The 24,423-nt window shown below is 38.8% G+C and overlaps 1 protein-coding gene across 3 annotated transcripts; it reads left to right on the forward strand.

Moving 5' to 3' along the window:
- Positions 1-101: 101 nt before the first annotated feature.
- On the forward strand, positions 102-24,196 carry LOC137131615 (oxysterol-binding protein-related protein 1-like). Of its 3 annotated transcripts, XM_067513109.1 has the most exons (29): positions 102-433; positions 4,127-4,256; positions 4,330-4,415; positions 4,533-4,607; positions 4,756-4,867; positions 5,030-5,115; positions 5,552-5,696; positions 6,237-6,304; positions 6,404-6,448; positions 7,098-7,171; positions 7,365-7,428; positions 7,540-7,641; positions 9,639-9,764; positions 9,905-9,986; positions 10,364-10,470; positions 15,744-15,906; positions 16,626-16,803; positions 17,449-17,524; positions 18,121-18,255; positions 18,382-18,479; positions 18,587-18,769; positions 18,917-19,024; positions 19,296-19,385; positions 20,415-20,541; positions 20,725-20,838; positions 20,944-21,067; positions 21,150-21,240; positions 22,545-22,565; positions 23,018-24,196. In XM_067513109.1, the coding sequence occupies exons 2-29, from the start codon at positions 4,133-4,135 to the stop codon at positions 23,118-23,120; spliced, it is 2,907 nt and encodes a 968-aa protein (XP_067369210.1). In that variant the 5' UTR covers positions 102-433; positions 4,127-4,132; the 3' UTR covers positions 23,121-24,196. The 3 variants fall into 3 exon arrangements, with proteins under 3 accessions (XP_067369210.1, XP_067369211.1, XP_067369212.1); XM_067513110.1 differs by lacking the exon at positions 22,545-22,565 and having other exon boundaries at positions 103-433; XM_067513111.1 differs by lacking the exons at positions 102-433; positions 4,127-4,256; positions 4,756-4,867 and having other exon boundaries at positions 4,375-4,415.
- The last annotated feature ends 227 nt before the right edge of the window (positions 24,197-24,423 follow it).

Below are 24,423 nucleotides of genomic sequence, written 5' to 3' on the forward strand. Positions count from 1 at the left end.
AAGCAGTTTGTTGAAAGCCACGTGTACTTACAAAGGGTTCGCACGACTTGAATTTTAAAGCTACTGGTTAATAATTTGTGAGGTGAAAATAATCAGAGCTTTTATTTTGAAAGGCGTGTGAGACTTTGTGGGATGAGTTTGGCCTCTCGTAGATCAGCTGACGATATTGCAAACAAACAGCAGCGTGCGTGTAGGTTTCTGTGAATGTGTATGTGTGTGTTTGTGTGTCACGTCGGTCTGCAAATGGGAAATACACGGTGTGTGACTGACGGCGTGATGCGTCGGGTGATGCGCGCTTCGCTGCGGGTGCTGCCGTAAGGTTGGAGCGGCAAGAAACGGCTCCGAGGGGCTTAAAGCATCATATGCAGCCCACAGAAGGCCCGTGTGGAAGCAGCTCTCGACTTTATCTCACGGGACTGGACCAGCTGAAGCAGTAAGTGCTTGTAACTGTTTGCGCCTCTTTCTGACCACTGTCATATGAATGACAGCAGCTTGTTTCATGTCACCAGGTCCCAGCTGCTTTAAACAAAACCTCTGTCGTCACTTCAAGCATCAAATTTGGGTTAGATCATAAAATGTTTAAATTGTTCGATGGCTCCATGTACCCAAACTTCCAGGGACCATAGTCATTGGTCATTTCATCTGTAAAGAAAAAAAAATCAGCAGAGATGGGAAAGTAATTACTTTGTTAATTTTATTTATTTATTTTTAATTTACTTTATTAATAAAATCGTGCTAACAGAAATCTCAGCCAAATGTATTTGAGTAATATCAAAACTAAAAGTACCAACAAAACTCTATTATTATTATTTTTTACATTATAAGATTGTTAATATCAGTGCATCAGTGTGAGCGCAGCATATCGCTATTGAAGGCTGTATATTTGTTGGTAAAGTCCAGTGGTGCCAAACCAAGAGGTCATCCCCCTTCAAAAGAGTCACAAGATCGACAAGAGAGGCCATGAGATGACTAATTTGATGAAAATTCTCCTACACAAATTAGCATGAATTGTTTTGTTCTATTCTCACATGTTTGCCTTTTCCTGTCTAATATTGACCAGTTTCATCGTTCTGGGTGTTGATCATTGAAGCAAATAAGTGTATATTCATGCTCAAAATACAGTTAGTCACTTGTATAAACAGCTGTATTTCTTCATATGTCAGTAAAGTAATTCATTTCAACCTGACAGCTAATAATGATGATATTTAAAACAAATTAAAATATAGTTACAACATACCTCAGCAGCCAATCATATGACAGCAACTTTGTAGACATGGTCAAGACGATTTTCTGAAATTCAAACCGATCAGAGTGGGGAATAAAGGTGATTTATGTGACTTTGAATGTGGCAAAGTTGTTGGTGCTATAAGGGCTGGCCTGAGTATTTCAGAAAATGCTGATACACTGGGTTTTTCGCACACAACCATGTCTAGGGTTTACAGGAAATTGGCTTGAAAAAAAGAAAATATCCAGTAAGCAGCAGTTCTTCGGATGAAAATGCCTTCTAATGACTGGTTCAAGGTAATAGAACAGCAACAAAACCCCAAACACACTTGTTACAAATGAGGTATGCAGAAGAGCTGAACATGTGTCAAAACCTAGAAGCACATGAAAAATTGGAAAAATGTTTCCTCATCTGGGTACTAAATAAACACTGTTAGGTCTCGATTTCTTCTGCAACATTTGTCTTGGAGGGTCAGAATTTGTTGTAAACAGCATGAAAGCAATGGATGCGTCCTGTGGTGTATTGTTGAAGGGCATATTTTCTTGCCAAACTGTGGGCTTCTTTAGTAACTGAGCATCATGTAAAGGCCACAGCCAACATTATGTAAGTAATTCAGGTATAGTAATAGCCATCACCAGGGGTTGTTGATCCGATGCAGAAGTTGCAGAATTTCCCTTGAGCAGTTACAGTTTATTGCAGGTTATGATGAGGTTACAGATAAATACATTGTGTTGTCATGCACTTGAAGATCACACCCCATCTCTCCTTGTTGCTTCAGCCACGCTTCACTAAGAAAGGACCGAAACACTCTACACCAGTAGAATAAACGCCTGGTTTCAGGAGCTAAGGTCGTGCAGGTGGGAGACCAGCCGTTTTGGAACCTTTGGTTGTGTGACCAGTGGTATGGATGGCAGCATACTGTTCCAGCATAGATGCCTTTTCTTCCAGAATGTCACACTTTGTTGTCATATGGCTGTAGAAGGAGCTTTGTGACTGGCAGTTTTAGGCACAGCACTACTGGATGCACGATGTCAGAGTTGAGGCATTCCTCTCTTTGAAGTTGACCACCTACACAGGTTCGTTTTGCACTGATTTCAGACTCTGGAGTCAAGGTAATAAGAGAATTATTTAATAAGCTTGCCAGCCTCAAGGGCCTTGTATTCCATCAGGAAAGTTTTCCATTTGTGCCAGCCACAGCATGGTGGTTCAGCCAGCTGGTGATCTGCAACAAAGGGTATTGTCAAACTTCTGAGCTTCTCCACCTGGATTTGCATAAAGCTTTAACGGGTGGGTTGCATCTGCAGTACTGCTGGGGAGCTGACTGAGGCCACAGAGCTTAATCTTGCAGAGCTCTTCTGTGTTTGTCGTGCCAGGGTTGGGAACACAGGCCACCATGCAGAGCTTACCTTGACCAGTTTTAATGCAGGTTATGAGGAGGTTGCAGTTTATTAGGGGTTTTTGTGGGGCCTATAGAAGAACATAGTAGCACCTTGTTGAATCTATGCCACAAAGAATTAAGGTAGTTCTGAAGGCAAAAGGGGGTCTAACCTGATACTGTACTAGTAAGGCGACCCTTATGAAGTGGCCTGTGAGTGTATATTAATAATATGTTTTTAAGAATGTTTTAAAACCAGACAACAGAAACCAGAGAACAGATTAAACCTCAAGTAAAATGAATTAGAAGTGCGTATAGAGACAGCAAAGAAAACTCTGTTAGTCGTCAGTTTGTAGAAAGATTTTTTGAAAGTGTTTCCCAGATATTGAAGTTAACAATAGAAAGCAAGTTAGTGTCACATGCTTTTCAAGGCCAGTTGAGATTTTCCTCTTAGTGACTCACAACCTTCAGTCGTGGCAGTGTCTGATCTGCTTTCTCTTTGTTATTGTGGGTTATGAATGCTTACCTAATGTAATATTGTTCATACTGGAATAAAAAAAATGTCATGTAGACAAGTATGTTGCTGAATAAAGGGGGGAATTGTTTCCATCCTTTGCCACTGCTCTAATGATTACCTTTTTTATAAAGTCTTTTTTCCTTCTTTATACCTTTGACATTTGCTTTTTGCTTATTGCCTGACAGAAAGTCTTGTGACTTTTTCCTCATGTGTCCTAAGCAGTGAGAGATGATGACTTATTAAGCAACATAAACTGAGCCCAAATGTGCAAAGTCAACAAGGGGAAGTTTTGAAGAGACACTTAAAAGGCACAGTCCACTGGTTTTGCAGATCAAGTTGACTTTACATGTCCAACAGAGTACTAAAAACTGTCAAATATAAATAATATTCATACAAATATTAATAAATAATAAAAACATATAAATAATAACACTGTATAATATCTATTGTTTGTTTCGTCCTTAGGCTCTCAACAGAGCTCATATATTAAATAGCGCCTCTACAGTACGTAGGTGGGCAGGGGTCTGTGGAAATTGCTCTCCTTTAGGTAACAGGCACCAAAAAGGCAGATGCCACAACAGTGCCAACAGAGCTTTGGGTACCCAATAAGCATGGTTAGGTGTTTAAATGGTTTTGCTTCACGTCACTGATTTCTCACATGACTCATATTCTGGGACTAGTGTTACAACAAAGCAGCAAACATTCGTTTCACACTTGACCTCAGGTCTCCTGTGGGAATGTCTTCTGCTGTTGACTCATCCATTCAAACCCCAACCTCATCAAAGTAGCAAAGGTTTTTGTGCCCCATTGTATTATGTTTATGGTGATTGTTTTTCCTGCTGTTGCAAATTACCTACCTATTTGTATTTTAAAGGAGGTCAGTGTTTGTTTGGGGCTTGACCTATAGACAACAAAGTCAGAATATTTTATCCCCCCCTATGTAAAAGCAACTTTTGTTTTATTTCATTTTGTATTTTTGCTTTTTTTTTTTCCCGCATTGCCTCTGCAGAGGTTCATGGAGGAGCTGGAGCCAGAAGAGCTGTTCCTGCACTATGCCAGGAATGGAGATCTGCCAGGGATTCAGAAGCTCCTCATTTCAAAGATCAAAGACAAAATGCAGATTAATATTAATTGCAAAGGTAGAGAATTGTCACATGTAAATAATATCAATCACAGTATGCTGGCATATTGCAGTGTGTACTGTCTTCTCAGGTAAAAGTAAGTCTAACCTGGGATGGACACCGCTTCACTTGGCTTGCTACTTTGGACACAAAGATGTAGTGGAGGAATTACTTAAGGTACTGCTTCCTTTCCTGACAACATGCAAAGGTTAGATGTATCATATTGTTTTAAATAACTTCATGGTGTGTGTTTGTGTGTGTGTGTGTGTGTGTGTGTGTTGTCACACCCTGTAGGCGGGAGCGGATGTTAACTTGCCCAATAATATCGGCGACACACCACTGCACAAAGCTGCTTTCACAGGACGAAAGGTACTTTTTTGAGTCACACAGTTTCCATTCAGATTTTAAGTTACCTTCTACTTTTTGCTTTTCTATGTTATTAGTAGGATTTTGTGCATTCATATATTTATTCATACATTCAATCAACCAATCAATCAATTAATTACATATTGATCAGGAGGTTGTCATGCTGCTGCTCCACTATGATGCATGTCCTATGGTCATTAATGGGACAGCACAGATTCCCAAAGATGTCACTCAAAATGCAGAGATCAGAAGCATGTTGGAAGGTGAGAGAGACATGTTGTAATTTAAGTGGGATTTGATAATTAACATATCCTAAAAACAAGTGTCCATGTTCAGTGTTTTAATATGAATTTATACAAGTTGTGAATAAAATAAATTATAAAATCCACCTGATTTCTTTCTTGTAAATGCCATCCTGATACCAGCGGCTGAAAGAACAGAGGAAAGGAAGCTGGAGGAGAAACTGCTGGAAGCAGCACGAGAAGGAGATCTTCCAACTTTAACTCAGCTGGTTAGTGGCAGACAAAGCTGTAGATAATCTAATAATTCCAAACCTACAGTCACAGTGTTAGTGAAGCACAGTACACTTAAATGTACGTTTTTCCCAATTACAGTCTGGAATGTCTTAAGCTCTTATTTAATGTTTAATGTACTTATTGTTGGATCCAGTCCAAGGAAGGTTGAAAGTTACAATATTTATATGACAATTATACTGTCACGTTACAACAAGTCAATAGTTTATTGCACCCCTTAAATGTAATTGGAAGTAAAAACCAAAAAAAATGAGTCTTTGAACTCAACCATACTGGACATAAAGATTTGGGAACTATTCCTGCTCTGGGTCACAGTGTGAGAGTCTTGTTTCAGCTCTTAACAGAGTCTTTAAGACCTTAAGGACACTTGGGCCTCCACAACCCCTCTGTTTTTATCTTGTATGTTTGCTGTAGCTCAGCAGGAAGAAGCCTCCTGATATCAGCTGTACAGATCTGCTGGGTAACACTCCGCTGCACTGTGCAGCCTATCGAGGCCAAAAGCAGTGTGCCCTGAAGCTGCTTAAGAGTGGAGCCAGCCCCAACATCAAGAACAAGAATGGTAAGTCACATTAGTTGGCAACCGTGAATGACTCCTGTTTTTAAGCGATATGGCTGACAAGATTCCGTTTTTCTTTCTTATTAACTTGTGCCTTGAAGCAAAAACTATTAAAAACACATCAAAGAGCCACATTCTTTCATGGGGGCAACCTGCCACTTCATTACAGTGAAGTTGGCCATTGTATTTAATTTGGACTCTGCCCCACATACAGGACACCATGCTGCTGCTGTAAACACAGTATGTTTTCATTTGGAGCTAAAAATAGTCCCAAATGCCCTAGTTATACCTGTTTGAGTATAAGGTTGATAGCAACCACAGTGCCAAGCTATTAGGACATATTCTGACCTCTTTTTAAAAAATGTAATTAATTTGCGACCCACTTTTTAGGTTTGCATCATCTATCTGATATCCCAAGGTTTTCTGTTCCTTTGATCAGGCAAAAATAAATCCTTTTAAAAATGGTGTTAAATGTTGTGTTTTCCCTCTTTAGACATCTGTTCTCTGTTGCTAATGCACCACTTGTGTTGTGTGTCCACAAAGGCCAGACAGTGTGTGACCTGGCCAGTGATTCAACAATGAAGCAGCTCCTTGAAGTCAACGTTCTTCGAGTGAGTGCTTAGCTGATGATTGGCTTCTAATGTTACTTGATTTGTTCTTTCATTTGCAGACTAGACTTTCTTCATGTTTCTCATCTGTGCCCTTTGCAGGGAATGACCCGCCATGTCAAGAAGCACGAGGGTCTCCTATGGAAGGTACAGAACCCAATGCTCCAGATTGAGAAAACAAAAGAAAAGTGGATAGATAATCTGTTGCTCGGGCCTTGTTGGTATCCCTTTGTGTGACAGAGCTCCACTCGAACATCTATTAAAAGTACATCAATGAGCCACTGTTTCACTGAGTGACACCCCTTTATTACAGTCAACATGACAACTGTAAACTGACTCAGTGCCACTTACACCATCCTGATGGCGGAAATACTTGCTCACCAAATGTGTATTAACTCACAGCTAAAAATAGCATAATTCATAATTACCACTTGCGTGGCAATGTCAGTGCTATTTTAAAGACAAACAGGCAATTATAGCAGCATCTGCATTATGTGACGGTAGCGTTGGGAAACCCTAAAAACTGACTTCATTTCATTTCACTACCCACTGAGGATACAAACCGTGCTCATTCTTATGCATTGGAAATTATTTTGTGCCTGCTCGTCTTTTTTTCCATTTGCAGTGCATTTTTATATGCAGCACAGGTGTTTGTGAATGTATTTGAATGTATTTTCCATTTAATGTGTTCCCTCAAGTTGCTGTGCTCTGTTTCTCTCTCAGACACAGTTTAAATGTGAATATTCTGAACAATAATAGAAATCACTGAAAATCAGCCTGTTGTGTCATCCCGCAGAGCTCCAGATTTTTTGGCTGGCGCTCCTACTGGGTCGTCCTGCAGGATGGGGTTTTATCCTGGTACTCAAAACAGTAGGTGCCATCACCCACTTTGTCTGTGATCCTTGAATCAGATCCGTGAAAACATCTCAACACATAAATTGAAGTATTGCTTACTGTTGATTAGAGAGGTGCCGGAGTTGAGAAATTAAACGTACAAGTCTTTTGTCTGCTTAAAGAAAATATCCAGCCTGCAAAAGCTGAAACATGTCTCTTTCATATGAAGGTCAGATGCTACTGCTAGTGTTAGAAGGCAAGGCTGTAAATCCCTCACACACGCTCACTGTTTGGTAAGCCATTATTTAAGAATTGTCTTCAATTTCTTTGCACTGCTGTGTTGAATTTGGGTGAATATCGCTTTTTCTATCACAAGACATTATTTTTGATGTTCTCATTTCCAGATCCGAGCCAAAGATAACTGCTTTTTTACCCTCAAGTGCTTCGATGACAGCGTGCATCACTTTAAAGTATCACCTAAAAATGACCCAGAGACAATGAGAAAAGTAAGTTTCATTTCGCTTCTGGCTGCAGCTTCCACTTCCCCTTTTTTTTTTTTTTTTTTTTTTGTAGAAGCATTGTAAATGGAAGTGACGAGGGCCAACTTGGGAGAGTCACTTTTTATGTGGCTGGGGGTGAGGGGTTATAGTCCTCAGCTTCCTCTGTCTCCATTTCAAAGCATCCTTTGGCACAACACTGAACCCCAAGTTGTTTCTGGTGTTTTTAGACCTCTGTGGATAAGAACATTTGCCACTACTCAGCACATGGCTCATGCAAACATTTAACAAGAATTCATCTTTTTATTTGTATGAAGGTTTGACTGAAAATGCAGTACATAAATGATGCAGATAAAAATGGCGACTAAGATTTACGTTTTTCATGTCTGGACTTTGGGTGAAAAGCTACTTCCTATGACTTTAGATTTAGGAGTACATGTACAATAAAATATCTCTCTGCTTGTAATAAACAAGTTTTTTAGTCAGACTACCACCTCGGTAGAATGAGCAACCAGATAATATCATCTGAACTAAAAAACTCAGATAATGTCATCTTGTTGATTTTATTGAAGCTCACTTTTTTCAGAGACATGCTCCATAACTTATTTCAATGTGGAGAGGTTTTGATGATTCTTCAGAACAGAACAGCACTGGCAGAGCAGCTGAGATATTCACTTGAAAGCTTCTGAACAAGCATCACCCTTAACCAGTCAGTGAAAGCCAAATGCTGTGCATTACAAGCTGACCCCAAGGGGTACCTTGCTCTTATCTGAGACACCACGGGCTTTGCACAGCTTTGCTATTTGACACCCTAAGCATATGGATTTTCAAGTATTGTGCTACATCTACCTTGATTCTTAAAAGCCACATAGTGTAGCTGTAACGGCAGATTCTGTCTGCGTACCCTGTTCACAATTTGTACTAAGCTACGAGGCTCCTGGCTTTATATGACAGACTGATATCCTTGGAATAATCTTTCTTGCCTGACTTTCTGCTTTAAAACACATGGATGATTGCAGCTGCCATGCAAGGTGCTCACTTGACCCACAGGAGAAATTTGGATTCAGTGTCTTGCACAAGGTAAACTTTGACACAGCCAGAAGGTAGCGAATCATTGAGGCTGTGATCCATGGACTACGGCCTTACCAAGTGAGCTACGGCCGCCCATTATCAATACCTTATCAATATATTAAATACATATATTTGTCTCCACTAAGTAGAGTTTCTAAAGGCGTAGCCACTATAATATACACAAACTTTACCACTGGTGGTCTTTAAAAACATCATGCAGGACAAGAGTCAGCATGATCACTCTGAGCAGTCAGTAGCTACACAGCCCCAACACCAGCAAAAAGTGATATACTGTGTGTAGAGTTGGTTGAAGTACACAAATTAAACATTCAATATTGAATAGTGGCCTAAAGAAATCTCCATTACAAGTATCACGTACGCTGATCATCAAGTATCAAGTATCAAGTACTAAAAAGATTATCTACAACAGTTAAAGTACTCCTCTAGAAAAACAATGTAGTTTAAGCAATACTAATTATGTCAACAACATCATGCAGTAATTAATAAAAATTAAATCTCAAAGATCACTGTTGCTAAAGGTGGAGCTGATTTTAACCACATTATGCTGACAGGAGGTTAACCCATAATCAGTATTTATTAGTTCCTCATGTAGGCTATATATTAAAACCACATCATATTTGATACAGAAACGTGCAGAGTGTTTTATTATTGTGACTTATTGAAACTTCTAATTTTGAGTAAATTAAACTACACCTATCTGAATTGGTTATATTATGTTATAAATATGTTATATTTTTATGCCTTTCAGTTGGTGGTTATTTTGACCAACTGTAAGTTGTTTTTTTTTTTATGAACATTTTCAGCGTAAATATTTCAAAACCTCTCAAATCAAAGATGCTACCCTACCAAGGTCACAGTCTGTTAGATAGATCAGTAACATTTTTTACACAGAGAAATCTGTTATCATCTTCCAGGCATGGCTGTGTGCCCTGGAAGAGCACACGGCTTACAGCACCCACTACTGCTCCCAAGAGCAAGGCAGTGAGGAGGAGGATGATGTGGAAGTGATGTCACTCGGGGAACTAACAGTCTCATTACAGGTGGCCCTACACAAAACAAATCCACAATTAACATGTCAGCTTAAGCATTCATGGTGTTTTCATCGCGTTAGAAAACAGCCGGTCCTCCCGCCCTCTGCAACCTTTTTTCATGTGGTCTCCTCTCGTCTCTCTATAAACAGGCAGCAGAGACCAGCCACAAGAAGCTAGAAAAGGAGGTGGCAGCTTTCCTGTCCATGTTGCAAAATGATGGGCTGGCAGAAAGTAAAGTCTGTTATTTCATTTTCTTTTATATAGATAGATAGATAGATAGTAATGTAAAGTGCATGGCAGATGAAGAGCCTCCCAGAAATGAACCAGTCAAGAGTAGAAATAAAAACCTTATGATTAAAATTACAAGCATCATCAAGGAGATTTAAATGGCAATTATTGATAGAATAATATATAAAATCATTCAAATCAAATCACCTGTCATCAGAGATTTGCTGTGCTGTTTGTAGCATTTCTAGCAGCTTGAAACCACAAAATCCACCCACTAAACTTCATATTTGCTTCAGTTTTTCTTTGTAATCAGATTGACTTTTTCATTTCACTGATAACTTTTTGTGAGTGGTCAGTCATCAGCATTTATATCCCCTTAGGGTTTCCATCCACCATAGTGCAGAAAATACAAGAAATCTGTGAGGTGTCCCGTGAGACCAGTTCCAGCCTCAGTGTCTGTCTCAACCTTTTCTCTAAACAGGAAGGGGTAAGTGTCATCTTTCACATGATTGTTGTGTCTGTTTTAATGTATGTTTTTTTGCTATGTGGCAGGTTTTTTTTCCGTGTATTTATCCTCCATAACCTATAGCAAAACACAGGTCATTTAAGGGTCAAATATATATAAATATAGTTTTGTGTCTTAATAAATAAAGGTAGTTCGCTCTAAACATGTGTTGCCAGCATGGTAAAATGTTGAAAATGTGTTTTACTATTTAAGAATTATTTGTTTCTGCTAAAATGTGTAACAATCTTCACCTCTAGATATGATGAGGACTAAGAAAGAAAGGGTGTTTTGTGTGTGTCTCTGTGTGTGTGTGACTTTGATTGAACTGACCCTTTAAAATGCAGCCCATAAAAACTATAATCAGCAACATCTATGTTCTCTGTGAACCTCTGATATATAGCAAAGTGTTTTTCTAAGAATAATATAAAAACAAAACATGTTTCATAAGAAAGCACATGCACAATTCACACCTCTGGAAAGACCTCAGTGAAGTGCTGTGATTATAAGATGGATTTTTCTTTGTGTTTGATTCAATGGATTTGATTATAATAGAAGCATTCAGTGAATAGATTACATCCCTCCAGGAAAAAAACAGTTGGCACCACTTATAGCTCACAAGTACCAACCCTGTACATCCATTCTTAATAATGTAAAACTTATATAGTACTTGACTAAAAATGATTACCCAGTGATTCACTTGAAATGCCCTACCTATATAATAAGATACATTTCCATTCCATTGGTGTGTCTTGTCAGTGTGTGTAAAGATACTAGAATCCTAAACCTCAACGCAAACATTATTGTAGTATCTTCTGGAAAGAAAAGTTAAACCATCACTGAGGTGCTGATGTCAGCCCTGAATTTGTGATATGCTGCAAAGGGAATTCACAGGGATATAAGAAATTTTATATAACTTCAGTCATTACTACGAAAAATCATTTTATGTATGAACATGCTTACTGTAGCGCATGCAAAATATGTTAGATTCTTTAGATACAAACACTGGAAAAAAACCCTGGATAAAAAAAAAACAACTTTAAAAAGCGAGTCCAGCAATGCAGAGCAGAAATAGAAGGACAAGCCCCGTGATTCCGTTGCTTCTCCTGTACAGCTGACATCCACTTTCCAGTGGGGAACGAGAAAGTCCCATTTTCCCGGTTGATTGCTGAACATGATCATAATCACAGAATCCTGTTTAAACAATAAACTCTGTGATTGGTCCCACTGCCGGGGCAGACAGACTGTTGACACCTTCCCAAAGAGATGTGAAGAAATTATTCCTAATTGTACAACAAGAAAGTGGAGATTCAGCAGCATATTGACACAGGATTACAAGAGCCTGATGAACTGATGTGACATGCTGTTCAAATTATCCACCTGCCCTTCATGCTGCCTTCCCTCCTGGTTTATAAAAGCAGCATTTCAGATGGTTGGTCCACAAATTTTTGTTATTTTTAAATGCTGTCCTTCTATTGGCAGTTTTACCTGTTTACCTTTTTTTTAAAGAAGCCCTGTCAGGATCCCCGTGTTTTAAGCAATGTTAGATCCATCTCCATATTTGTTTTATTTTGTTAATATTTTATTAACAAATGAATGAAAGTTTTTGTGCTCTCTGAGCACTTAGACTGCTCTGGTTAGTATCACTTTTTGCTTGCCACTGATGCAGGTGTAATCTCTATTTTAATTCTGCTTGTCCTCGCCTCATTCTATTTATGTGCGATCTTAAAAACTATGGTGCCATCACTGATGTGGCGCTTTTATTGGCTCATTTTATATCTGTCCAAAACTTGTTTCTCTGTTATGCTTAACGTTGCCCCCTCCTCCAGTTCTAGCCAGTTATTTATTACACTTGATTTTTGCCCCTCAAGCAAACCACACACAGTTCTTTTGACTGTATGTCATAATGAATCCTGGTACTATCACTGTGTCTTTATTATGTCCTGTCTAAATGAAATTAAGAACTGGATATCCAATAATTTCCTTTAGTTAAGTGGCATAAAATCAGATATAATCATAATTACACCTTCTGGCACCAGCACTAGCAACATTAGTAATCCCTCATTTGGTTTTGGTGTCTTTTCTAATAATTTTTTAGAATTGAGCCTAAAGAGCTTTTTTTTTTCTCTGACAGTCATGTGAATAAACTGCAATTCATTCTGCTTCATCCAACTGAGGTGTTTGGCTGTCAGGTCATTCATCTTGATCTGCAGACCTAAAAAAAAATCATCTATGTCTTTATCTCCTTTACACTGGAATATTGCTCTTTAATCTGTTATGAGCAGACAAAACACAATACTAAAGCTTAATCAAGACAATGCTGCGAGATCTGAGCCTGATCGCTGCTTGAGACCCTGAAATAAAATCTATGCTTATCACCAAGGGTTAGCGGGCCTTGCTGTATGAGCCCCACAGCTGTGGCACTAATCATTACAGGTAGTGACTGTTCATTTGCTTGTACTGTGGGAAAGAAATCAAAGGGAAAACCCAGACAAATCTTAATCTCAGCATGAATGAAATGGTGAGAGGTGTAAAGTAACACTTGGCATAGATGGTAGGAGTAAAAGGGGTTTGACTGCCTCATTTTTTGAAAAATGAACATGGTTTTATCATGCTACTTCAAAGTTTGACTTGGATTTCTCATCTCCACTGACTACGAATGTTGCTATCTTCAGTAGATTATTTTTCTCACCACACTGGTCCTTGATCATTTCTAACTAATTAATTACAGGTAACAAAAAAGAAAACATGATACTGTAAAAGTAAAGCTATAATGAACAAAACAAACAACAGAAAAGAAGTCAATGAAATAACTAATAACTGAAACCCACACGAGACAGACTTCGAAAGAGTAAATGAGTCATTAGTCATTAAGGCCAGAGGTTAGTGGCACGTTGCTCTTGTGAGAGTGATTTTTGCCATCACTTTATATTATATCAATTGCTCAAAATCAAGGCCAAGGTTGAGGTCAAAGTGTCATTAGGGGGAACCAACAGGACACAGTAGATGATGTCACTCGCATGATCCATTATGTTGAGTGATCCACACTGAAGTGGCAGCTTCACTGGATACTAGACTCCTTTATTAATCCACTCAGATGTGAACAAGTTCTAAAACAGCGCCCTGATTATGGGAAAAACAGAGAGGAGCAGAACATGACCTGAGAGCATGAGCGGAGCAAAAGAAGTCCATTAAATCTTGCCATGCCAATATAATAGGTTAAAAATATTTACAGTGACTGCGAGAGTGAGAGATGGTCACCATTTCCACACAGATTAAATTCTCCAAAAGGGATTGTGCATATGAGGCATTTCATAAGTGCTTTTATTTTTAGTATGAGTCTTGTTGTCATATTCACAGTGACAATGCCATTGTATTCACCAACGCCTTTAAAGTGAGTTTAGTTTCTCCTTTTCCGCACTCCTGTATAAAATTTGCAGTTCCAGCAGTTACTTAACTCCTCGTTCCTCTTCTTTTTCCTTTTCCTTTTTTTAGAACATTATTTGTCCTTTTAGAACACGTCGACAGACCTTCCTCCAAACAAACTCCTCCAAAAAACATAGCATTTGCAAGACTAGATCTAGATAGAGATGAATCCAGATATAAATTCAACAGGGAACTGTAAATGTGGAAAATACAGCATGTGTGAAGGGCTGGCTAAATTAATACTCACTGAAAATTTAAAAGACTGCCCATCAGAGTTTCACCATAGTTCTGATCTGTCATCTCGATTTGATACGATTTTTGTAGTTTGCCAACGTTAAACATCTGGAAGGCTTTTTTTTTCTTTATTTTCTGAACCCAAGTTCTATCAGAACGTAAGATTACTAATAGAATTAGAGGATTAGTCACTTTCCAATAGCTTCTGATTGTTTCAACATGTAGTTGGCCTGGAGCTTTTCATGTCAAGTGTTGAATACGTAAATCGAGGCATGTTTACCTTCACGCCATAATGCATAAATCAGTCTTTTTGGTTACATGCCATTGTGCTTTACTGGTGTCTGTCATTTTCTACACCTGAAACAATATTAACATGAGCAAAGTTATTGGAAACCAAAGCCGGAAGCATTGAAATCACTAGGATTTGACAGAAGTCAGACTCAGTTATAAGGTGTACGCAGACTGTCTTGTTTTCTCCTTCCACACACACAAATGCAGCTTCATCTCTGAGATCTTTAGAAGAGAGCAGTGCCGGAATGCCCAGAGGCTGCCAAAAACCATTTGAATATTCTCAGTTTCACCGCCAGTCCAGCGCTTTCAGGGTTTACACCTGGGCCGGGCCTCGATCGTTCAGCTGTGCAGGCTTTTGAACTGTGATGTGCAGAGGCAGAGCACACAGAGCTCACCATGAATAAGCCTGGTCTCAATAGGAATAACTCAAACATGTATAGAATATCTCTGCTTGCACATGATGGTATACAGCCATGAATGACACAGCAGGAGCTTGTTCTCATTCCCCCTGCAACGGAAAGATACTGATTCACTTCCACCTCCTGCAGTGCTGCTTTGCACTTTAGCACCACCTGTAGAGGGGTCAAGCAGCGGGGGTTTTCTCTTTAAAGTTCTCTATTTTGCAATAATGGTGAGTAATCTGCAGACTGACATTATGTAGCACTTACTTCACCTTTTCTGCTCTTGTCCTTATTACCATCGTAGGCATGAGAATTTACCATAAATTCATTTGTATTTTTGATGGTGCAAAGAAAACTGCCTCCAGTGCTCTTTACACATCAGCGGAAACCGTAAAACAAGATTGTTATGGTGCAGCTGACAACATCTTCATATTTTCAACACACGTGTCTTGTGTAAAAGGAAGATTTGGTTAATAGTTTATATCTGCGTCCATTACCTGCCATTTGATCTCTTTGTCTCCATGGGAGTCCTGTTCTCTGGCAGGCCATTTGAGCCTGCAGCATCAAGGCATCTGTCCTCCATTACAGATAAACATAGCACTTCGCTCTCAGCTCCATCTCTGTCTCTCTCCACGGGCCTGATAATGAAAGGACCGTGCAGAGGGGAGGATCATTCAACCTGGTGTTTATTTGAAAGACCCCACTGACATCACAGCTGGCGTGACAGTCATGTACATTAGTCTCCCGTTTGTAATGAGAGGTGTAATAAAATATTGGTTGCCATGAGAACACTAATTTGTCTTCAGTTATCAAATGGAAGAAAAACTTCCTGGTATATGTTTCTGTAAGTAATTAGTCTCTTTGTCGTTGCCTGTGTGTTTGTGTGTGTGTTTGTGGTGAGCTCAGGTGCGCAGTCTGAAATTGGAGCAGGAGGTAGAGAAGAATAAGATCCTCTCTGAAGCGCTTCAGACTCTGGCCACAGAGCACCACGAACTTGAGCAATCCGTCGCAAAGGGATCTTCACCGCGAAGTGCCCTCAGCGAGGATGAGTTCCATGACGCCGTGTCTGGTGAGTTAACAAGTGGTCAAACATGCTCCGGACACGCAGGAGGTTTAGTCTTAAGCTCACACTCGCTGCTCTGTCATTCACCTTTGGGACACTGGAATACTTTTTACCGCTGGTGATTGTCTTTGGTGCACTTTCCTCTCCTCAGGCTTGACGTAAGCTCGAGTGCTGCCTGGTTGCGCTGAACAAGACTTTTCAAAATAATTTTCAAATGTTTGCTTTGCTGTGAAAAAAAAAACTGCACGGTGTAATATGTATTTAAAAAAAGAAATAAATAAATCATCATGACTGATGCTTGAGCATCGTTTGAATTTTGAGTTTGTTAACAATGATAATAACAGTCTTTTGTGACAAACATATACACTTAAACAAACTTAATAGTCCTCTTTAGCGGAAATAATATGTGATTGTAACATGGATTCTAAATTAACTTAAACTTAGTTTGGCATATGACACTGAACAACATACCGTTTGCAGTATATCTGCAGTCAATTAACCACCGTGGCTTATTTGTCCGTCTAGCACATATTGATGCTAGCTTTAATTTCCTCCTACAAAATGCGTCTGTCCACATGCACCTACTTTTAACACTTAATTGTATCTTGTCTGAGAGCCGGATTCACTACTTTAAAAATATGTTGATTTTACATCTCGGCTAATATGAAGGGATCTTTAAAACATTCTGTGGCCATTATGTGATAGCGTCTCCATGTGTCTCCCAGAATCGGACTCTGAGCTCTCCCTGAGTGGCTTTGAAACGGTGGCCAGCCATTCTGACGAGGAGGAGGACGAGGGCTCTGTCATGTTGAGCAGCCCTTGCAGCAGCCCCAGCAGCATGTTGCAGGAGGATTACCATGGCGACAAGGACAAGACACAACCCAATGGGATCACAAACCATAGGTCAGCAGTGCTGTGTGGATGAACAAAGTTTACAGTGGGCTTGTCTCCGTATATTAGACTGTTATTGTTTTTTGTTTGTTTGTTTTTCTTGCTGTAATACAATATGTCATAGACAGTAGAGTTCTGAGGGCTGTATTTTCTTACTGATATTTTTCATTTTTGTGTCGTCTCTCAGGTCTCTCCACTTCATAGTGTGAATAATTTAGAGTCACAGCCAGGCTGTTAGAGGCAGGAGAAAGAATTGTATTGAAAGATCTGAGCTGCAGTGTGTAGGAGTTGTTAAATATTGATGAGGTCAAAGTGTAATGCAAATATCACTCTGCAATATGATCCCATGTTGGCTAATCCCTCAAAGCAGCTTTACAGGACGGTGCACACTACTTCGATACACTTCCAATTTATCCCTCATGTTATTTTAAAGGGTTTACATGATACATTATTCTAATTCTAGGTGTATTATCCAAACTCTAACCTTGGCGTGTTTAATCTTGTATGTGCTGAACTGGAGCAGATAAGACACCATTGCTGTTATATGTCTGGTACATTTACTCAAATTAGCGTCTATTTTTAGGGCATTGCACAGAGTCAAAGTATCACCACTAAATGCATCACTCAGGTTTTATCCTAATGTTCATGTTTTTTCAGGACCAGTTTACCTTCACCAATGTTCTCAAGAAATGACTTCAGTATTTGGAGTATCCTGAGGAACTGCATTGGAATGGTAAGAAAAACATTCATATAGTTAGTATCTGTGCTAGCGTGGCTTTACAGACAGTTATGACTTGGAGCGTATTAACAACAACAAGCGAGATTATGAGGTTGACGTTTTCATTGAAATTTCTAGACTGCTGTTGAATGAGAAAATAAAATTAAAGTTCTTCTCATTCTAATTTCATATAATTAATGTGCTAAATGTGCAAAAATCATATGTTTGAACCTTCATCACTGTCTACTTTACTTTCTTCGTTGTGCTGATAAGCTAACAGACTAAAGTTAAAATGGCAATAATACGTATACAGTATAACACATAATACAATGCACTTCCTTTGTGATGTTTGCAGTTTGTTCCAAGTAGCCTCCCAGATTCCCACCATGATTGTTTCCATCAAAATCTTCTTATAATATAAAGTGTTAACACTATAATTCTTCTTTTTATCCTTTGAATTAATTTATTAGTGCAGGATGTTTGGAGAAGGCAAAAAGTCCCTTGAGCCCTTTCCGCACTTTTCGTGATTGTTACATTTGAAGTGTGAATGGACTTTATTTTCTCTCTGTAATTAAACATTGTCCTTCAATTCCTCTTCATATCTTTTTCAGGAACTCTCCAAGATTACAATGCCAGTGATTTTCAATGAGCCGCTCAGCTTCCTGCAGCGCCTGACAGAGTACATGGAGCACACATACCTCATCCACCAGGCCAACGCCTCCTCAGACTCTGTCGAGAGAATGAAGGTAGTACACCGTGTAATATCCCGGACATATAGTGTCTAAATGATTCATACTGCATTAAATATATCCATTATCATATCCTCTCATAATCAAATGCATATGGTTGTGTGTGTGATCTTGTGCTGGCAGTGTGTGGCTGCCTTTGCAGTGTCCGCTGTGGCCTCCCAGTGGGAGCGGACAGGTAAACCCTTCAACCCCCTGCTAGGAGAAACCTATGAACTGGTCAGGTAAACATTCCTCGTGTACTCCAATACGTGCCTGAACTTACCAGGAGTGTGATTGTTTGTCCTCACATGTTCCCACTTTGACTTCTTCGGTCTCCTCTGTCTCCTAGAGAGGATCTGGGCTTCAGGCTCATATCGGAGCAGGTGAGCCACCACCCTCCAGTCAGTGCCTTCCATGCCGAAGGCCTGAAACAAGACTTCGTATTTCATGGATCCATCTACCCCAAACTCAAATTTTGGGGCAAGAGTGTGGAAGCTGAGCCAAAAGGCATCATCACGCTGGAGCTGCCCAAGTAAGAACTACTAACTGAATTTAAAAAAATAGGATATGATATTATATGATACAATGACTTTATTATTGGGTTTCATTGAAATTTGGAATACATCAAATGGTTTCTTGAAGCTCAAAAACACGTGTATAACATTGCTTTTCTCTGCAGGTCCAATGAAGCCTACACATGGACAAATCCTACATGTTGTGTTCACAACATTATTGTGGGCCAGCTGTGGATTGAGCAGTATGGAAACGTAGAGGTGATCAATCACAGGTACAGTAAGAGGACAAAAGAATAATTAGCTGTTAGTAAGTAAAATGTTTAAATGCATGTATTGGACAATATACTTCACAACCTTCACAGGTTGTAAATTTAGATTGTTTTTAACAGAACAAGTTGCATGAAGCTAATGTGATTCTTTTGAGGAAGTTAGATGATTAAGGAAGAAAAGGGACCGAGCAGATGAGGAAGTTTTGTATGACTCAGACATAAGAGAATAAGAGGATAATGTGCTGTTTCTTTTTTTCCTTTTTTTTTTACCCAGAACTGGAGAAAAATGTTGTCTGAATTTCAAACCATGTGGCCTTTTTGGCAAAGAACTGCACAAGGTTGAAGGGTATATTCTGGATAAAAGGTACGGCTTACACTGACAGATCGTGTCTAAAAAAAGTTATCCGGATAATGAGTTATGTTTGTTATGAAGTCTTACCATTATTCTAGTCCTGAAAGGTAAGGGAAATAATGGTATGAGGACAGTATTGAAGTACTGTATATACTCACCCGTAATTCAGTATTCCAACCACACACTGGAGTATTCATTACTGTTTTGCATAATGAAACACATCAGAGGATGAAAAGAGTTTTCCTTAGTTGGGGTGACAGTCAATGTCATACCCTGCCACATAAATGTATCTAGTTGATGTCTATCAAAACATATTCTTTCACACTCCTATTTTACAGCAAATGTGATTCAAGGTGTTTAAATATGCTTCATTCTAAATTCAAGATTAACAAATTTAAGTGGATGGCCTGGGTCACCATGCTGAGTGACACCTAGTGTGACATCAGAGCCCATTATAAAATCACATTATTATGCAAATTATCAATTAACAATTCACCCAGGTAATATTTCACTGCCATCAACATCAGCTCTGGACATGGTGCAGAGTAAACTAAAGGGGCAAGAAACAGCTAAAATGTCAGTGGATGACACAAAGTAACAAAAACAAAGGAGAACAGATGGTTCAATCAGAATTAGAGGACAAGCAGTTTCTAACACAACAGAGTGAGTGACTAAACACAAATGACTGGACACAAGGACTGTGCATGAGCAAATGTGAAACATGAGATACACAGACACACAAGGAGACATGCAGGCACATAAAATGACTCTGAGGGAAGTTTGGTGAGATGCGAAAATCTTGTTTATTTGCTCAGCATGAAGTCTGATGTTTTTTGTACTGGGAATGTTTCATTTGGCCTAGTTGTTTTTTAAGGTTTTTTTTTTTTTTTTGGAACCAGTATAAGCCACACATGAAAGTGCTTATTTTGATTTTTGGATCATTTGTTAGCCTGGACAATTTTCTCTAAACCTGAAGTTGACTGAAATCATTACCCAGTGTTTTTGCCTGAGGATATTTATGTGTGTGCATTTTTTCCACAGCAAAAAGAAGCTTTGTGCTCTCTATGGGAAATGGACAGAATGTCTGTATGTTGTCGACATTGCCGCTTTCGAAGCACATAAGAAAAATGACAAGAAAGGAGCTGAAGACAGAAAAGGCGCAAAAGCAGTATGAAGTGTTTTCTATTTCTACATTGATGGAAACTGCCAAGGCCAGCAACACAAAGTCAAATTTAAATATCAAAAGATTTTTGCAAACAACTATAATTAACACCATTGTATGTACACAAAGTACTATGCTGTAATTTATATGTTGACTTGTCAGTCAACATCATTATTTTTCTGTTTGGAGGGTTGCAGTAAGGATCAGGAGGAGGTTTCTTCACCAGCCTCAGACACTGTGGATGTGATTCCTGGCAGTCAGCTGCTGTGGAGAATCTCTCCCAGACCTGCCAACTCTGCCCAGGTCTGACTGACTAATGTACACTTGATGCTTTTAGACGCGTAGTCTCAAAATTACTACTGGACTTGTTTTGTAATGTTTTAATATGCACATTTTCCTTAATTGTAGATGTACAACTTCACATCCTTTGCAATGCAGCTGAACGAGCTGTGGAGGGAAATGGAGGGGGTTATTCCTCAGACTGACTGCAGACTGAGACCGGACATACGAGCCATGGAGAACGGTGACATTGGTAATTATTGATAGTACTGGAACTAAAACTGAAAAACAAATCACTGTTGTGTAATTAAAACTGATCTTTGTTACTCAAATAGACCTCGCCAGTGAGGAGAAGAAAAGGCTTGAGGAAAAACAGAGAGCTTCTCGGAAAAATCGCTCCAAATCTGAGGAAGAGTGGAAAACGAGGTGAGGTTGTTAGAGGAGCTGGACACCTTTTTATGTGCGCAGAAGTGCACATAAAAAGGTTTGATAATATGTAGTAAAATGTTGTGGTGGCTGAGTGGATCAAAGTGGTTGCCCATCAGCCACAGGTTGCAGCAGTCAATGCACTCTGTGTGCCGGTCCCAAGCCCAGCAAAATGGGGATGGTTGTGTCAGAAAAGTCATCCTGCGTTAGAACTGTGCCAAATCAGTGTCTAGACTATATATATAAGCCAAAAGAAAAATACATAGAAGAAATTAATAGCACTGCCTGTTATTTATTTAGTTTCTCTGTTTTTGGCTTAAATTCTTCATAAAATGGAATCTGATCTTCACCAACGTTACATGGTAGTTCTAAATCACAGCTCCATTCTCATTTCATTGATTTGCTAACACCAGACTGGTGGGGCCATTACTTTTTCCACCAGCCCTTCGTGTATTTAATGGGTGTGTTCCTTAAATACGTCTAAGATCATGACTGTTTGCTTTATCAATTTAGAAATATTGTGTTTTTTAGTATTTGTGGCTTTGGTGAAGATCTGATAACTTGAAATTATTCTTGATGTTAAAAGCAATATTAATACATAATAACATAATGTTAATGTGGTAGATATCAATACCTTTATATACTTAGTGTGTTTGTGTGTATATATACACATTTATTTAGGTAACTTAGACTTATTTTATATGCAGTTTTTACTGTGCCCAAATTGATAATGCAGTTGTTGTTTTTTTTGATATAGGACATAAACATTCACAATGGAAATGGAAATTTCTCCACTGTGAGATGAATAAAGGTTTATCTTATCTTATCTTACCTCAGAGTTCACTTAAGGTCTAAGCCTTCAGTTGATTCATACAACAAATATAAATTATACAGCCTGCAGCTGGTTAGCGGCCTTAGCTAACCTTTAGACAGGGCCAGGGTCTGTGTTTTTCTCATATTCATGCTAAGGTAAGTTCACCAGCTGTTAGATTTATACTTAAGATGTAAGTACAAGAATTGTGTCAGATTTCTCCTCTCACCCTAACCTTGAAAACAAAGTGGTGTCTATCCCAAAACGTCAAACAATTCCTTTAACGAGGTGAGATCAATTTCGACTTTGTTTAGTTTGCTAAGCTGAAGTTACATCAGCTTTTCATTGTGGCTGTATGTAGATTTTGTCTATAATACTGCATCATCTCTTTCTATATTATTCTGTACTTTGTTGGTTTGACATGCTTTAATGAAATCTGCGTTTTCTCTTAACTTGTCTTGTTTTTTTGCTGGATCCTCGGTTTGATGCTTAGGAGTCCTTTTCTCGGCCCCAGGTCAGAACAGCTCGCTGTTTGACTGAGATGCATGAAATATTTAGTGTGACTATGATGTGAACTCACATTCTCAGTGTTTCCAAACACCTTCTTCTCTAAATTTCAGTGTAATTGTGCCCCACTCTTTGTTTGGACATCTTTGTTATTCTTTATCATGTCTTCGGACAGGATGAAGAATACCAATGAAGAATCAGTCTGGAGACAATATGATTAGTTTATGTTTGCTTCCACCAGCTCCACTCACTGGCACTAGAATTACCAAACACCACAGGAGTCTTCTCCCCTAATCACTTCCCTCCTTGCTTCTTGCATCCAAGATATATCAATACTGCATTTTTTTATTCATAAGTATGCTTGACCTTTGTTTCTCGCTTTCTGTTATTTGTTTGAGTTGTGATTTTCCGACTGGTGTCATTGAATGCTAATGTGTGAGTTTTTTTTTTTTTTTTTAGGTGGTTTCAACAGGGACAAAACCCTCACACCAGCTCCCAGGACTGGCTTTACTCTGGTGGATACTGGGACAGGAAATACAGTCAGCTACCAGACATTTACTAATGGACATTTCCTCCATAGAGAATTTAACACTGTGTGGCGGCCTCAGTGTAGAGGACACTGTTTTAACTTACGTTTTTTTATAGAATAGTTACACTAACAAATAGCATTATGCAAACAGTGAAATTAAACTGTGTGGCCTTAATCTACAATATGCACAGTTTTACTATTATTAAAATGGCAGTAATTGATGTTTAGTTACTAAATGTAAAACCATTTGATGGTAAATTATTAACATTTGTATTAACGCTGAGACCAAATTATTTCTGTTCACAATGGACTTTCCACACCGTAGAGTGGTGCTCATTCACAGGTAGTCAAGGTTTTAGTGTCCACCCTTAAATGTGTCTATACACATTTAAGTTTGACCATAAATGTGCTATAATATCTGTATATATATATATCCTTTCCACACTTTCCTAGATACCTCATTAGGCTGTTCACATTTCCTCTGGACTCTGAACTTTCAAAACCACTCGGAGGTCCGTTACTATGTGGTTGATGTAGATTTAATTTCTCCATCTGATATTTACTGTATATCAAGAATAGACTAGTGTGTTGTGATTGTTTTTATCATTTTGTCCTCTAAATTCTCTGTATTTTGTGGAGCATACATACACATAAGAATTTAGTAACAATTTTTTTTTAGGGTTTGGTTAATAGTTTTCTTTTTAATCTAAAATGTTGTTTCATACAGTTTGTCAGACAAACTAAACAAAGAAGCAATTTTATTTTTAAGGCACTTTGCCTTCATTTAGAGCATTTTTTTCTTTCGGCTTATCCTGTGAGTTCAGGGTCGCCGCAGCGGATCATTGCCCACATGTTGATTTGGCACAGATTTTGTTTTATGCCGGATGCCCTTCCTGACGCAACCCTCCCCAATTTCTACCGGGCTTGGACCGGCACTGCACAGCTGGGGAGGGGAAAGGGCCGTTGGGGGTTCAAGAGCATTTAAAATATTTTATTGCACACCTCAATTAAACACTTTATTTGAATCATGTATGTTATACCATTTATTTGTAGTATTTTTGGGAAAGGCAAATTTCAGAGGAATCTGAAAATAAAGTGTTTTGATCTTATAGTTTTTGTAACAAGATGTTTTTATTTCACAACTCTTTTGAGAGTTAATAGACAAAGGATGGGTCTGTGGTACTAGCTCTCACAGTATTTTATAAAGAGATTCTGATGCAATGTGAAGACTTTGCATGTAAATGTTGTTGCTGAAAGAGAGGATTTGAAGCAGAGTATATGTGTGAATGGAGACATGAATGTAAATTTGCATGTGAATGGGGAGATCTGAAATTAA

This window comes from Channa argus, chromosome 8, assembly GCF_033026475.1.
Source record: "Channa argus isolate prfri chromosome 8, Channa argus male v1.0, whole genome shotgun sequence".
Classification (NCBI taxonomy): Eukaryota; Metazoa; Chordata; class Actinopteri; order Anabantiformes; family Channidae; genus Channa; species Channa argus.

Coding starts and splice junctions, on each gene's coding strand:
- LOC137131615 (XM_067513109.1), top strand. CDS start 4,133: ATGGAGGAGCTGGAGCCAGAAGAGCTGTTCCTGCACTATGCCAGGAAT. Junction 5,697..6,236: donor CAACATCAAGAACAAGAATG/GTAAGTCACATT, acceptor GTGTCCACAAAG/GCCAGACAGTGTGTGACCTG. Junction 6,305..6,403: donor TTGAAGTCAACGTTCTTCGA/GTGAGTGCTTAG, acceptor TGCCCTTTGCAG/GGAATGACCCGCCATGTCAA.